The 16,619-nt window shown below is 46.2% G+C and overlaps 1 protein-coding gene across 1 annotated transcript in view; it reads left to right on the forward strand.

Moving 5' to 3' along the window:
• TGFBR2 (transforming growth factor beta receptor 2) overlaps positions 1-13,720 on the forward strand; it is a 92,595-nt gene extending 78,875 nt beyond the window's left edge. Inside the window, exons 6-7 of the mRNA XM_055558314.1 lie at positions 8,301-8,428; positions 11,174-13,720. Coding sequence (XP_055414289.1) covers positions 8,301-8,428; positions 11,174-11,353 — 308 coding nt within the window. The 3' untranslated portion in view covers positions 11,354-13,720. The remainder of the gene's footprint in view (positions 1-8,300; positions 8,429-11,173) is intronic.
• Positions 13,721-16,619: the final 2,899 nt, after the last annotated feature.

Genomic DNA, 16,619 nt, shown 5'->3' on the forward strand with positions numbered 1-16,619 from the left:
CTATCAAATTACCAGTGGCATGTTTCATAGAACTGGAACAAAAATTTTTTTTACATTTGCATGTAGACACAAAAGACCCAGAATAGCCAAAGCAATCCTGAGAAAGAAAAACAGAGCTGGAAAAATCAGGCTCCCTAACCTCAGACTATACAACAAAGCTATAGTAATCAAAAAAGTATGGTATTGGCACAAAAACAGAAATACAGATCAACAGAACAGGAGAGAAAGGGCAGAAATAAACCCATGCACCTAAGGTCAATTAATCTGTGCAAAGGAGGCAAACACATACAATGGAGAAAACACAATATCTTCAGTAAATGGTGCTGGGAAAACTGAACAGCTACATGTAAAATAATGAAATTAGAACATTCTCTAACACCATACACAAAAAGAAACTCAAAATGGATTAAAGACCTAAAGGCAGGACAGGATAATACATAACTCTTAGCAGATAACATAGGCAGGACACTCTTTGACGTAAATCACAGCTGTGTCTTTTTAGATCCATCTTCTAGAGTAATGGAAACAAAAACAAAAATAAATGGGACCTAATTAAACTTACGACTGAGCAACTGAATTGACTGAAGTGACTGGATTAAACTCAAAAGCTATTGCACAGTAAAGGAAACCATGAACAAAGTGAAAAGGTAACTCACAGAATGGGAGGAAATATTTGCAAAACACGAGACTGACAAGGGATTAATCTCCAAAATTCACAAACAGTTCATGCAGCTCAATATCACACAAACAGCCCAATCAAAAAATGGGCAGAAGACTTAAATAGACATTTCTCTAAAGAAGCCATGCTGCTGCTAAGTCGCTTCAGTCGTATCCGACTCTGTGCGACCCCATAGACAGCAGCCCACCAGGCTCCCCGTCCCTGGGATTCTCCAGGCAAGAGCACTGGAGTGGGTTGCCATTTTCTCCTCCAATGCATGAAAGTGAAAAATGAAAGTGAAGTCGCTCAGTCGTGTCCGACTCTTAGCGACCCCATGGACTGCAGCCCACCAGGGTCCTCCGTCCATGGGATTTTCCAGGCAAGAGTACTGGAGTGGGGTGCCATTGCCTTCTCCAAAAGAAGCCATAGAGATGGCCAAAAAGAACATGAAAAGATGGTCAATACTGCTAATCACTCAGTTCAGTTCAGTTCAGTCGCTCAGTCGTGTCTGACTCTTTGCGACCCCATGGACTGCAGCACGCCAGGCCTCCCTGTCCATCACCAACTCCCGGAGTTCACCCAAACTCATGTCCGTTGAGTCGGTGATGCCATCCAGCCATCTCATCCTCTGTCGTCCCCTTCTCCTCCTGCCCCCAATCTTTCCCAGCATCAGGGTCTTTTCAAATGAGTCAGCTCTTCACATTACGTGGCCAAAGGATTGGAGTAATCTCTAGAGAAACACAAACCAAACTACAAAGAGATAGCACCTCACACCAGTCAGAGCAAACAATAAATGTTAGAGAGGCTGTGGAGAAAAGCGAACCCTCCTAAACTGTTACTGGGAGAACAGTATTCCTTATAAAACCAAAAATAAAGCTACCATATGATCCAGTGATCCCAGTCCCGGGCATACATCTGGAGAAAACCATGGTTCAAAAAAATAGGTAACATCCCAGTGTCCATTGCAACACTATTTAAAATAGTCAAGACATGGAGGCAACCTAAATATACATTGCTAGGTGAATGGATAAAGAATATGTAGTTCATATATATGGTGGAATAATACTCAGCCATGAAAAAGAGACACAATGCCATTTGCAGCCACATGGATGGACCTGGAGGTGATTATACTAAGTAAAATAAGTTCAGACAGAAAAAGACAAGTGATATGTTGCTTATATGTGGAACTTGAAAAGATACAAATGAATTACAAAACAGACCCACAGACTTAGAAAAACTTACAGTTATTAAAGGGAAAGGTGATAGAGAAGGATAAATAGGGAGTTTGGGATTGAAATATACACACTGCTCTATATCAGATAGATAACCAAGAAGGACCTACTATATATTACAGGGAACTCTATTCAATATTCTGTGATAACCTAAGTGGGAAAAGAAATTGAAAGAGAATAGACACATATATATGTATCAGTGAATCACTTCGCTGTACACCTGATGCTGGTACAACATTTTTAATCAACTAGAGACCAATATAAAATTTTTTAAAATGCTGAGAGTGCAGCAGTGAGAAAAATCTTTGTCCTCAAGGGACAGAGTGTCTAATGAAGAGCTAATACAGCGTGCTGCAGTCCATGAGATTGCCAAAGACTCGGACATGACTTAGTAACTGAACAACAACGAAATATGCTAGAAAGACAAGTAATGTGTCAATATCAGGGCTGGGGATGATGGTTGCAGAAAGAAAAACCAAGTTGGGCATAGCTCATAACAGAGACTGTTATTTCAGAGACTTAGGTCATCTGGAAGTATGCAACAGAAAAACCAAGAAAACAGGTTTTTCAGAGTTGTTTGAGGAGGGAACAAGATGGAAGGAGCTGGCTGGTGTGTTATTGTTTTATAAGGGAGTAAGTCATGAACTCACCATCTCTCCAGGACAAACCTGGAGACTGGCTCTCTTACAATGAAATCTCTGTCCTGGCTTTTGGTTCATCTGGTGTCCATGCAGGAGTGTGTGTGTAATGTGTGGGAGGCAGAGGAAGGCGGGTCCTTTCAGGGCCCCCCTCTGGGAGCATGGCAGGCAGTGTTCATGTCACCCAGCCAAACTGGCCCCCAGGCTGCCTGACTTTCAAATCCCTCGCCATGTCAGCCTTTGAATAGCAGCTGACACACAGCAGCCAGCTGAGCAAGTATTTTCACAAGACGATGAGAAACAAACTCAGCCTGCTGCAGCCTGTGAGGCAGAAAAAATGAATCGAAAGGAAAGGAGTGGAGTGGGGGCAGGGAAGAGGGTGGGAGAGGAGTGAAGAGAGCCTGGGATAGCAACCTTCCTCTTCCTGCGTTTTGAGGCAGGATAATTTGGAAGGAAGACAGATATAAAAGGGTTCCGCTCTGGGGAAAACTGCCAACAATTTTGCAGCTCTGTGAAGTTGGAACCACGATCAAAACAGCAGCTGTGGACCAGATGCTGACTTTAAGAGGAGCATCCCTATTGCCCAGGCCCCTCTGAGCACCAGAGCTCGAGATGCGGACTTTCCTTCTGCCAGCCTTCAGCCAGATAAAGAGATGCCAAGGGGTGGGGGTGAGGCCCTGGCCCTCAGGGGAGCCTGGGATGGGGGTGGAAAGAAGAGCAGCGAGATCTAGAAGCTTCCTAGAGCGGCAGCTAGTTGAAGCCTTCAAGGAGATCCCAGGGTGTCCCTGGTGCACCTAGCCCTGGGTGGTAGCGACGGGGGAGCTGATCTCAGCAGGTGGTCCTGCTGGGGGAGCGGGGTGTCAGCCTGGGGATGGACCGAACCCTTGGGTCAGCTGGACTCTTGAAGAGGAATCCAAGTTCAGCAGTCTGTAGGGAAAAGAAGGCAGGAAAGGCCTAGAAGAGAAGGAACAGGAAGTGAGACAGGCCGTGGAGGGAGCTGGTGAGCCCCAGGCGGTCACCTGGGGAACAGCTGAAGCATGGGGTCTGGGGAGTGGGGACGCTGGTTCAGAGCGCACACACACCTCAGCATCACACCCCCGATTCCGGGTTTATCTACCGTCTGCCATCAGTTGACAGTTAGTGTACCTTCTACCGGCATTTGTGGTTCTGCATTCCTGGCTCTAACCGCTCTCGGATCTTGTGTTGAGTTTATGACCCACAGCTGCTTGACTCACGGATGCAAAGCTCACGTATACAGAGGATCGGGTGGGAGACTGGGCGTCTGTGGGGGTTGGCGTCTGCCTCTGGTCCTGGGACCGGCGCCTGCAGGTACTGAGGGAGCGCTGTGCTGAGTGATGGTGGCGGTACTCACGCTCTCTCTTGTGCTGTGGATATGGAAACTGAAGCACAGAGTGGTGCCCTCTCTCTTCCAAGTCCTCGCCTCTAGTTTGTGATGGGATCCAGGCAGGCACAACCAACAATATCCCTGCTTATGATGCATATTGTTAGCACTTTTAAGTGCTAAACTTAATCTTACTCTCTAAGCTCCTTGATTCTTTTTTCATAGAGGTATTTCCTTTTTTTTTTTTTTGGCCACAGTGCACAGCACACAGAATCTTAGTTCCCTGACCAGGGATCGAACCTGTGGTCCCTGCAGTGGAAGCAGAGTCCTAACCACTGGACTGCCAGGGAAGTCCCCGAATTCTTAAAAGATGGCACTCTCTGACCTACCCTTTGACTTGCTTTCTCTGCTGTTCTTCACATTATTTAATCAAGGGCACAAAGAGGAAAATGCCCAGTGTTACTTTCCCCACCTGCACTGCCACCAGCCTGATCCCAGGACTGATCCTGATCCAGACATGAACTGCACCACCGTCATATCCTCCAGAGGAAGACACTTAGACTCTTCACACTCCCATGTTGTCCTTGGCTTCAGACTGCCCCTGGGGCTGAGGCTGTCATGTTCTAGAAATCTCCAGGCCAGGAAGCTCCTGTTAGCCAAGGGCAGTTCTCCATAGAAGGGAGAGAGCGTGTGCCCTTAAGACCCGATGCCTGCAGCAGCTGGGGGCTACTGCCTATGGCTCAGTAAGGGGGGTTTAGGCAGGCTGCCAGCCACACCTGCTGTGGCAGCCAAAACGGCTGCAAAGGGAGAGTCAGTGGACTGATACATTGTCTAAGGAGCAGTTTATATCATATGCAGACCCCATCACATCGCATTATATTATACACACCTGAGGGCGTGGCACCAAGAGAGCACCATCATTTGATCAGATTGGGTTACAGGACAGCTCTGGAGCGGGGACGCGGAGGTCATCCAGTTCAGAAGCCCATTCAGTTTAGAGAAGAGAAGACTTAGGTCAGAGTAAACCCTTAATGAGAACAAACTCTGATTCTCAGTTCTCAGCTCTTGCTTGAATCCAAGCCAGCTCATATTTATTGAAAGCCACCTATGTATAAGACATAATTTCAGGAGGGAATTAAGACACAAAACTCAGTCTGTGTCTTGGTCCTTAGGAATTTACATTCTGGTAAAAATGTAAGGGAATGGAAGAGAGAAATAAGACATCTAAGTACCATCCAAATCAACATTCAGATCTCACCTCCAGAGTAGTATAGATTCAGGGGCTGCAGGCTCTTGAAGGCAGACGCAGACACAGAGTAGGTTGTTTATGCTTGTCTCAAAGTGATTGGGGGGGGGTGGGTACGAGGAGGGTGAGAGAAGCCTTCATCCCACTAAGGGAAGAAACAGTATCCTGCCAGCACTTCTAGTTGGGTGAGGCTGAAGAAGATAAATATGCAAGAGGGCTCTGGGAATGGGGAGAAGTCAAATAAACAAGAACAAGCCATCTCTTTTCAAAATGTCATTTTGCCTTAAATGCTTCTTCGATTCTAAGCCTGTAGGGGCAATTTATTGAAAGTTTCACTCATTAAACAGGGTTATTTTGAAGTAAAGGCCAAAGGTGGTATTTATTCTGGAGGAAACTGTTGAGTCATGCCCACTCTTCCCTTTGGGCCCAGACATGTTTCAGTACTGTAGTGTTTTTATTTTCTAAATTGTCCTGGGACTCACTGGTGTGGGTATTGTCCCACCAACTTAAATTAACAGCCTTTCTAATCTTCACCTCGAGTTTATGCATGGGCCACTTTGGATAGGACCTAAGATTCATTCATTTGTGATAAAAACTCTCAACAAATATGATACACAGGGAACACAATTCAACATAATAAAGACCATTTACGATAAATCTACAGCTAACATTATACTCAGTTGTGAAAAGCTGAAAGGCTTTTATCTAAAATTAAGAACATGACAAGTATGCCTACGGTTGCCACTTCTATTTAACATATTATTTGAAGTTTTAGGTACAGCAGTTAAACAAGAAAAAAAGAGGCATCCAAATAAGTAGAGAAGAAATGGTCACCATTTGCAGATGACATGATATTATATGTAGAAAACCCTAATGACACCACCAAAAATCCAATGGGACTAATGAGTGAATTCAGTTACGTGGCAGGATGCAGGATTAATACATAGAAATCTGTTGCATTTCTAAACACTAATGATGAACTATTGGAAAGAGAAATTAAGAAAACAATTTGATTTACAATCAAATAAGAATAAAATACCTAGGGATAAATTTAACCAAGGGTAGAAGACTACCTGTACTCTACACACTATATGACATTGAATAAGGGTAAATGGAAAGAAATCCCATGTTCATGGAATAAAAGATTAATATTGTTAAAATGTTCATAATATTCAAAGCAGTCTGCAGATTTAATGGAATCCCTATCGAAATACCCATGACATTTTTTACAGGACTAGAACAAAATAATCCTAAAATGTGTATGGAACTACCAAAGGCCCCAAATAGCCAAAGTAATCTTGAGAGAAAAAGAACAAAACTGGAAGAATCATGCTCCCTGACTTCAGACTGTACTACAAAGCAGCAGTAATCAAAATGGTGTGGTACAGGCACAAAAATAGACATGCAGACCAATGGAACAGAGGGCCCAGAAATAAACCCACACACTTGTGGTCAACTAACCTACAACACGGGAGGCAAGAATATACAACGGAGAGAAGACATTCTCTTCAATAAGTGGTGCTGGGAAAGCTGGACAGTTACACATGAAAGAATGAAATGACATTTTTTCATACTACATGCAGAAAAGTATGTGTGTACACACACACACACACATTATGGAATATTAGCCATAAAAGAGAATGAAATTTTTCCATTTGCAATGACATGGATGGAACTGGAGGATATTATGCTTAGTGAAATAAGGCAGACAGAGAAAGACATATACTGCTTGATTTCACTTAAATATGGAATCTACAGAATGAAATAGAGGCAGATAAACTGCTGCTCATTGCCAGCAGGGTGAGGGGTGAAGGGAGGGGAAATGGGCAAGGGTGATTAAGAGATACAGACTACTAGGAATGAGATAGATAAGTTACAAGGATACAATGGACAGCATAGAAAACATAGCTCGTGTTTACAACTGTATACAGAGCACAACCTACAAAAACACTGAGTTACTATGTTGTATACCTGAAACTGATACAATATGGTCCCCCTGCCAATGCAGGAGATCTAAAAGATGCAGGTTCGATCCCTGAGTCGGGAAGATCCCCTGGAGGAGGAAATGGCAAACCACTCTAGTATTCTTGCCTGGAAAATCCCATGGACAGAGAAGCCTGATGGGCTTCAGTCCATAGGGTCACAAAGAGATGGACGTGACTGAGCAACTATACTTCAACAGGAAAAAATTAGAAGAAAATAAGTGACATGAATTTCCCTTAAAAAAAGAAAAGAAATGGACCTTAGTTGAAACCTGAAACTCTGATGAAGGGTTTACATCATCCTTCATTATTTTCTTTTTAGCGAGTATCACTGAAGGAAAATTACATTTTTAAATTTTTTGTTATCAATCTGTCTCCTCTGTCAGCTAACTAAAACAGCATTTCTGAACCTCATTTTCATTATTACTATTTAAAGGAGACTTTGTAGACTTTTTTTTTCCTTAATATACATGATATAAAATTCACCAGTTTAGCCATTTTTAAGTGTTTATGATTTTTAAAAAAGTAAGTGGTGCAGTTGGGTAGCATTAAGTACATTCACAATGTTGTGTAATCATAATCATCATCATTATCCATTTCCAGAACTTTTCCATCTTCCCCAGCTGCAACGCTGTACTAGTGAACAGAGTCTCTCCGTCCCCCAACAACCTATATTCTCCTCTCTGCCTCTGTGAAGTAGCCTAATCTAGGTACCGTACATAAGGGGAATCATACAATATTTGTCGTTTAATGTCTGGCTTATTTCATTTGGCATAATCTGTGTTGCAGCATCTATCAATTTCATTCCTTTTTCATATGGCTGAATCTCTGCAAGAAATTTAATACCACATATTAAATCTATTTATGTGCTGTGGACTTTTGTAGGGCCACAAACCTTTGTAATATGGAAGATTTTTCTACCTCCTAGGAACCACGATCCTTAAAGCCTGTGTCCCTGGACCTTGTTGACCTTGTTCTCGGATCTGTCTCCAGCCGTTAGCACTTCATGGTCACTTGTTGACTACTTCACGTTGAACAGTCACGTGTTGACTACTTCAAGGTCCTTCTATGACCCTCCTTATAATTTTATTAATCCATTAGAATTAAAAACCACCCCCAGCGTAATCACAGGCGAATCCTGACAGTATCCCAACCGTGCATGCCCTTCTCAAAGCCCTGTGTCCGCCTGCTCTCTCCAACAGAAGTGAAGGACTATGAGCCTCCGTTCGGGTCTAAGGTGCGGGAGCATCCCTGTGTGGAAAGCATGAAGGACAATGTGCTGAGAGATCGAGGCCGACCAGAGATTCCCAGCTCCTGGCTCAACCACCAGGTGAGGAGGGACTGTCGTATTCACCCAGAGGGAGAGGGACAGCTCAGGCAGCAGAGAAGTCCAGGCTGATGGGCATCAATCTGATGTGTTCCGTGATTCTGCTTGGTTTTCTTCATAAAGGAGTTTCAGTAAAATGGGATGACCTTGTTACTGTATGTCCCACCACAAGTAAGAAAGGGCTCACACAGAACATGTGACGGGCACCTGTCATATTGTCTAAGACCCCTTGGTTCTGAACTAAAATATTTTGTTTACAGCCTCTGCCACTCATCCTTTCCATAGGGAGTTTGTGTTTTGTTCTCTTCTGGGTTCCAAATGTTTTCTTCTGGGAACCTTCAACATTGGCAGGAACTACTTGTGAGAAAGAAGGGATTGTCTGCCAGCTGGCCTGCGAGGGGCTGCTGTGTGCTCAGGCCACAGCAGGCCTGTCGGGGAGGAGGCCGGGATGAAGAAAGGCAAAGAAGAGCAGAGGGCAGGGGAACAAACAGGAAATCTTTCTTTCCAGAACCTCCTGACAGGCGGTGGATGCGGCCGTCCATCCGCAGCAGATTCTTTGCTCTGGGGGCATTTTGATGGGGCAGCAGAGAGGGGAGGAGGACCCATGGGCTGCGGGAGCAGGGACGGTCTGGCACAGCAGGGAGGAGCTCTGGACCACACCCCCGTGCTCCCAGCTCACGACACCCTGTCTTTTCCATTGACGTAAACCTTTTATGGCTGCCTTTGGATGAATTCCCTCGTCCAGGGAGGGCTGGGCTAAGTCCTAGGTTTCCTAAGGGTAAGGCAAATGCAGATGAGAAGCCGAAACCACAGGTCAGGCATGGCAAGGAGACAGATGGAGCAGGAAGCCTGGTATGTGCCTGCCTGGCTGAGAGCCGCTTCAGCGGGCAGGCCCGCTAACATCGGGGAGAGCCTGCAACAGGCTGTGGACCCAACCGTGGGGGCCCAGGGTTTCTCCCCGGGTTTCAGTGGTTTCAGCAGAGCCTCTTTGACTTTGAAAATGCAAAGCTGTTTTGTGTTCACTCTAAACTCAGAAGGTGCAATAGTGTTTCCTTCAGCTCTGTCGCCTCCTCTGCTGTACAGTTCTTATAATGAATAGCCATTATTCATGATGATAAAATTCTGGAAAGAATTTGCATAATACATTTTTTTCTCTTAATGAGATTTGTTGCCCTATTGATTTCAAGTTAATGCTTAATATTTAATTTAATTTACTGCCTGTAATTACAGTGCCAGAATAAAATAAATGTTACTTGTGTACCAACAATAACACTCCACTCTTAACAGGGCCATCAATCAATACCATCAATTAGGGGAATTATACAATTAATCCAACATCATGGGCTCACTCACGGGGCAGGAAGGGAGGGCAGGTCCTGGGTGTGGGGTGCTGTTGCTCAGACTACAGACAGGAAAGTGCTGCTCTCAGGGAAGGGCTGGGATGGATCCATCCCCCGGGGCCACCCATGTGCGGGCCCACCAGTGACAGGGTCGGGCCTCTGAGAGGCACAGTCTGTTTCCACTCTTTGGGCTACGTATTTAATCCGTGTCTGCCTTATTTCCAAAAAACAACTTGAACTAACAAAAACATTTGCAATGCAAAATGAGAGTTATAGCAGTGAGAGAAGACCCTTGTCGTCTGTTGTGGACAGCATTTTCTGGATCGGCCTTTTTTGAGTGGGGCCTTTAGGGGGTTAGGTCAAGCCCCCTGATACAGCCTGCAGGACATACGAAGACAGCTGTTTGCCAGGGTCCAGGCTGAAGCTGGAGAGGAAGGGCCTAGCAGAGGGTGTCCTTGAAACTTCTGGAAGATGGGCTTGGATCCTTACAAAGCATGTGGACTTGACTAATACAACCAGACTAATGCCCACATGTCACTCCAACCGGGATAGTCAGTCCTACTGAAATAGGAATGCTGGTGGCTCAGATGGTAAGGAATCCGCCTACAGTGCAGGAGCCCCGGGTTCGATCCCTGGGTCTGGAAGATCCCCTGGAGAAGGGCATGGCAACCCACTCCAGTATTCTTGCCTGGAGAATCCCCAAGGACAGAGGAGCCTGTCGGGCTACAGTCCATGGGGTCGCAGAGTTGGACACATATGATTCCAGCTCTGACTCTCTGGAAAAGGCAATAATACCATTGAGACAGTTAAGAGATCAGTGGTTGTTGGGGGCCGACAAGGCGCACACAGAGGAAGTTCAGGGCAATGACCTTGTGGGGCTGTAATGATGGACGCTTGGTCAGAACCCTGATCCTGTACCTCACCATGAACCTTGCTCTGGCTGACTGTGGTCAGCGGTGATGTTTAGTGTTGCTTTACTGGTTTTAACAAATGCCTCACACAGATGTAGGGTGTTGATGGTGGGGCTGGGGGAGGCGGTCTGCGTTGGGGGAGGGGGTATATGGTATGGAAATTCTGTAATTTCCATTCGATTTTGCCGTGAACCTAAAGCTTCCCTCAATAGTAAAGCCTGTTACTGCGCCCCAGCTCCCTGGAATAGAGAGGTAGGAAGTGGCAGTAGAAGCCCACTTCTTGGGAATTTTCACGAACGGGGATGCTTCTGTCCCCGGAAGCCTGCTGGGGACCTTGTGCTGTATCTCCGCTTCCCCGCTTCCTGTGAGCAGGAGCCCCCGAGTGCTGCGGTCAGATGGAGCCGGGGGCTGGCCTGCAGGGGGACAGGGCGGGGGCTCCCCCACCCCCAGGAGCTGCCACCCCCTCTCAGGAGCTTGTGGACCCTCTCCCCCTGCAGGGCATCCAGACGGTGTGCGAGACGCTGGCCGAGTGCTGGGACCACGACCCCGAGGCCCGGCTCACGGCGCAGTGCGTGGCCGAGCGCTTCAGCGAGCTGGAGCACCTGGACAGGCTCTCCGGGAGGAGCAGCTCGGAGGAGAAGATCCCCGAAGACGGCTCCCTCAACACTACCAAATAGCTCTTCCCGCGGCCGGCCCAGCGCGGCCGCCCTGTGGCCAAAGAGCAGGGTCAGCAGAAAGCTGCCCCTGACGATGCTTCCTGGAACCCGGGGTGCTCCCTCCCCCGAGCTGGGAGGGGGTGGCAGGAAGCAGCCTCTGCCTTTGACGTTGTCATAGGATAAGCTGTGTTAGCACTTCCTCAGGAAATGAGATTGATCTTACAATAGCCAATAACATTTGCACTTTATTAATGCCTGTATATAAATATGAAATAGCTATGTTTATATATATCTATATATGTCTATAAATACACAGCCATACTCGTGGAAAGAGATGAGGACAGAGACCACACGTGCCCAGACGTGGGCTGGAAGGGCAGCCTCAGCACTTGGCGGCACGCGTGTGCTGGGCTCGGGGCACACGGGGAGGGGGTCTCTGCCTTCAGAGAGAGGCTCAGGTCTCGGAGCCTGCTGTGCCGCATTGCACTTGCTTTTGCAACGTAGTAACTCCCTGCACTGGGTCCTGTTCTGGCTGTGGAGCCAAGTGGAGCCGCACTGTCTGGGGACCAGTCCCCGAGGTCCCCACGTCCCGTCATCTCTCCTGGACTCGGCGCTGAGCTTCACACCCACGTTTGGTTTGTGAACCTCCATCCTCAGCTAGCTCAGAAAGTCTCATCGCGTCAACGTTTTAAGTCCCATCTTTTACCTCCACAAGCTACAGAAAAATCAGGACATGTTTTCCCTACCCGTGAAATTGCCACACCTTGTACTAATGAGAAAGTGTTCTTTTTAAAAAAAATCCTCCCCCCCACACCTATATTACTGTTACCCATTTCCTAAAAGGGCACAGATCTCCCCTCCAGGCTTTTTATGTTCAGTTTTTCATCACGCTCGGTTTCTGTCTTCCGCTTGCTACGCATCACTGGTAGGTCTCAGGCTCCAGGGGACTTGAGCACGTTTTGGCCACGTGGACAGTATTGAAGCAGCAGGGCGCTGCCACAGTCAGGACTGTCCAGGCACTCGGAACGTGTGTTTTGCTTGGCCAGCACAGTGTTTAACAAAATTGAGCCACTTTTTAAATATCTGAAGATATTGCAAACAAATTTTGGATCCCTGAGTGAGACTAGATAGCTGATGGCTTACAGTTCTCGCTGTCCCACGTCATTCACAGATGACGGTGAAGACACACTTAGAAAGCTGCTCTCTTCCCCTTTGAACATTCGTGTTTTCCCCTGTTCTCACCCTAGTTTGGGAATTAAACCTTCTTTCCCCAGCCAAGGTTCCCTGCAAGAAATGTGCATTCACGCAATCATTCTCTGGCTATAGAGTGTCGTTTTGATTCCCTTCCTGGGGTTAAAATTTGAAGTTGGCCTTTTTTTTTTTTTTTGGAGTGACAGGGACTGCCTCTGGATGGTCCCTGTTAACGCAAATCTCTTTTGCTTGTATATTAAAGAGTGTTCCCCTCTGCATTCAAAGGGGGAGACCTTTACTCCAAGAAGTTGTCATGGTTACCAGTCTCTTAGTCATACCCACCTTCAGTGTTTGCAGAATTTGAATGTGGGATGCAGGAGTCCCATCTACAGTTAGGAAATCTGTGTCCATGTGGGTAAGAACAAAGAATGAGCTTTAATCCTCCATAGGAAACTTGGTAATCCACAAACAGGTGTTAATGCTGCAAATAACAAGCTCTTTTGTAAAAATGATTTGAAGCTTATTTTCAGCCAAATAGGTAGGAATATTGGAGAGGGACTGGCAATGATCAGATCAGCTCTGCTTGGGTTTTGGAAGCCGCATCTCATTGGGGTTTTAGCAGACACGCTGAAGTTGGGATTAGGTGGAATTTTTAGGAACCCTTCTTGGTTCAAGTGGACTGAGAGAGATTAGGCAGTTTGGCCACAATGCCATGGAAGTGCCCAGAAGTCCCGTGCACTTTAGGGCTGGTGATGCTGTCCCAATAGCTGTTGCTCATTGACCTCTAGTGGTGAATTTCTAGAATACTGGTCCATTATGGGAACTTCCAAGATTCAAAAGAGCTTTATCACTTCTGGGTCATCATCAGCATAAACTGGAATGTAGATGATACTGTGGCTTGTTTTATGTTTGTTTTTTCCTTATTCAAGAAAAAGACCAAGGAATAACATTCTGTAGTTCCTAAAAATACTGACTTTTTTCACTACGTAAAGGGAAAGTTTTATTCTTGTATGGAACATTTCAGCAATACTCATGTATTAAAATAGGAATGTGAATGCTGTATACTCTTTTTATATCAAACGTGTCAAGCACTTATTTTCATTCTATGCATTGTCTTTTATATAAATAAAATGTTTATTCGATTGAATAAAGCAAAAGTACTCAGGTCAGCTTCCAGCCTCCTGTTCTTGTTCATAGGAGCCCGCAAGCCTCATTTGGTTATTTTGTAGTCTGCAGAAAAATCCACAAGACAGATCCTCTCCAGCTTTTCCACGTTCCCTGTCATCTTCACCTGACTGTGGCAGGTCCCTATTTCTAAAAATCAGTCACTTAGTACTGACATGTGGCAGGTGCTGGTGGTGGCTTCCTCCTCATCCCAGGGTCCGCACGGTGTTGCTCTGCATTTCCGGACAGTACCATGTCTATCGTTTCCCCTTGGCTGCTCCTGGGGCGTGGCTTCTAACGGGTGGCACAGCCTTGGCTCCGCACATGCTTGCTTCTGCCCTCCCTTCCTCCTCATAGTAACCGGCTGCCACCATCTTTTCCTCCTCCAGGTGTCATGCTTCCTGCCTCTTCCTGTCTACCCAGCCACCGCATCTCGCTTGGAGCTTTTTCATTGAGGTATAATTGATATACAACACTGTATTAGTTTCAGGCGTACAACAAAATGATGCAATATTTGACTGTATTGTGAAAGGGCCACCATAATAAGTTTAGGTAACATCCATCATCATAGTTACAGAATTTTTTTTCTTATGGTAAGAACTTTTAAAACCTACTCTTAGCAACTTTCAAACATGCAGTATGGTATTATTATCTATCGTTGCCATGCTATACATTAGATCCCCGGGACTTATTTTGTCAACTGGCAGTTTATACATTTTGACCCCTTTCACCCATTTCATCCACTCCCACCCTCTGCCTCTCTGGCAACCACCAGTGTATTCTCTGTAGCTCAACTTTTTTTTTTCCCCAAATTCCACACATCAGTGAGATCTCAATGGTATTTGCGTTTTTCTGTCTGACTTATTTCACTAAGCATGATACCCTCAATTTCCGTCCATGTTGTCACAAATGGCAAGATTTAAATTTTCATGAGTGAAAGTAAGCATGATACCCTCAATTTCCGTCCATGTTGTCACAAATGGCAAGATTTAAATTTTCATGAGTGAAAATATTGTTGTATATAAGTGCCACATTTTTTAATCCATTCATCCATCAGTGGATACTTAATTTTATATCTTGGCTTAATGCTGAGTGAACATGGGGCACAGATATGTTTTCAAGTTAATGTTTTCATTTTGTTTGGATAAATACCCAGACGTGGAATTGCTGGATTGTCTGGTAGCTCTATTTTGAAATTTTTGAGGACCCTCCATATTATTTTACATAGTGGTTGCACCAATATGCACCCACCCCCAGAGCTGTGACAACCAAAAGCATCACCAAACATTGCCAGATAGCCCCTGGGGACAAAATCGTGGCTCCCAGCTGAGGGTCACTTAGCTGGACGTGGTCCTGTCCCACTGTGGGCATTAGTTCTAATGCTATCTTAATAGTAGCTTGGCAGTTTTAGAGATTACTAATTTTAGCAGTTACCTGCTCCTCCATTTACCACCTATGTGACCTGAGTAAATTACTTAATCTTCCCATGCCTCACTTAATCATGTGTACAATGGAATTTTTACAGGCTTCGTCTAATACCAGAGACCACTGTGGTAAGGAATACTGGTACGGCGTTTGGAGTTGGTATTGAAATTGGAAAGCCCTCAGGGCATCTTGGCCAATGTTAGGCTGCTTTAGTGTGCCAGGGCTGCTTCCCAGAGAGGCTAAGACTGAGATACATGTTAGGGCGCACTAACAGCACAGAGGAGAAATGGATGTGCCGCAAGCCTGGAGCACAGGGCAGCTCCTGTCCTGGGTGCACAGCGGTCATCTGGGGAGGGTGCCCACTCACTGAGCACTGGCCTGGACTTCCTCCCTGAGGCGGGTACTGCCCATTTCCCAGGTGAGAAATGCGCCAAAGGCTCCGGTAAGAAGCTTAGGGTCTCAGAGAAGTTGGTCTGCTTGCGGAGCCAAGTTGTCCTGGACCTCAAATCTGGAATAATCATTTGGAGTAATGCTTGGTTCTTTTCTGTACTGTCTCCTGAGGGCTGGCCTGCCCAGTGGCATGACAGGGCCACATCACCACAAAACGTCCTGCCCCATCCGCACGGCACCGTTGTTCTCATCCCCCGCCCCGCTCCCCTGGGGCTGCATGACAACCAGGACAGGGAAGGTGTGCACGTCCTCATCTGCGCTGCCTGACATTCTTCCTCTCGTGTGAGAAGTGCCGCCTAAGTTCTTGCTGAGAGCAGGACTGGGGGACGAATGTGCACATGCCTTCAGAAGGTTTCAGACTGTGCCAGCCTTTAAAAACATTTTTTTTTTAGTGTGTCTATTTTTTAGCAATGGCAACCCACTCCACTACTCTTGCCTGGAAAATCCCATGGATGGAGGAGCCTGGTAGGCTGCAGTCCATGGGGTCGTTAAGAGTCGGGCACTACTGAGCTACTTCACTTTGACTTTTCACTTTCATGCATTGGAGAAGGGAATGGCAACCCACTCCAGTGTTCTTGCCTGGAGAATCCCAGGGACAGAGGAGCCTAGTGGGCTGCCGTCTGGGGTCGCACAGAGTTGGACACGACTGAAGCGACTAAGCAGCAGCAGCAGCAGAAAAAAAATTAACACATTCAGCCTTAGTTAGTTCAGTCGCTCAGTCGTGTCCAACTCTTTGCAACCCCATGAATCGCAGCACGCCAGGCCTCCCTGTCCATCACCAACTCCCGGAGTTCACTCAGACTCACGTCCATCAAGTCAGTGATGCCATCCAGCCATCTCATCCTCTTTCGTCCCCTTCTCCTCCTGCCCCCAATCCCTCCCAGCGTCAGAGTCTTTTCCAATGAGTCAACTCTTCGCATGAGAACAACAGACTGGTTCCAAATAGGAAAAGGAGTACATCAAGGCTGTATGTTGTCACCCTGCTTATTTAACTTATATGCAGAGTACATCATGAGAAACGCTGGGCTAGAAGCAGCACAAGCTGGAATCAAGATTG

Source organism: Bubalus kerabau, chromosome 20, assembly GCF_029407905.1.
Source record: "Bubalus kerabau isolate K-KA32 ecotype Philippines breed swamp buffalo chromosome 20, PCC_UOA_SB_1v2, whole genome shotgun sequence".
Taxonomy (NCBI): Eukaryota; Metazoa; Chordata; class Mammalia; order Artiodactyla; family Bovidae; genus Bubalus; species Bubalus kerabau.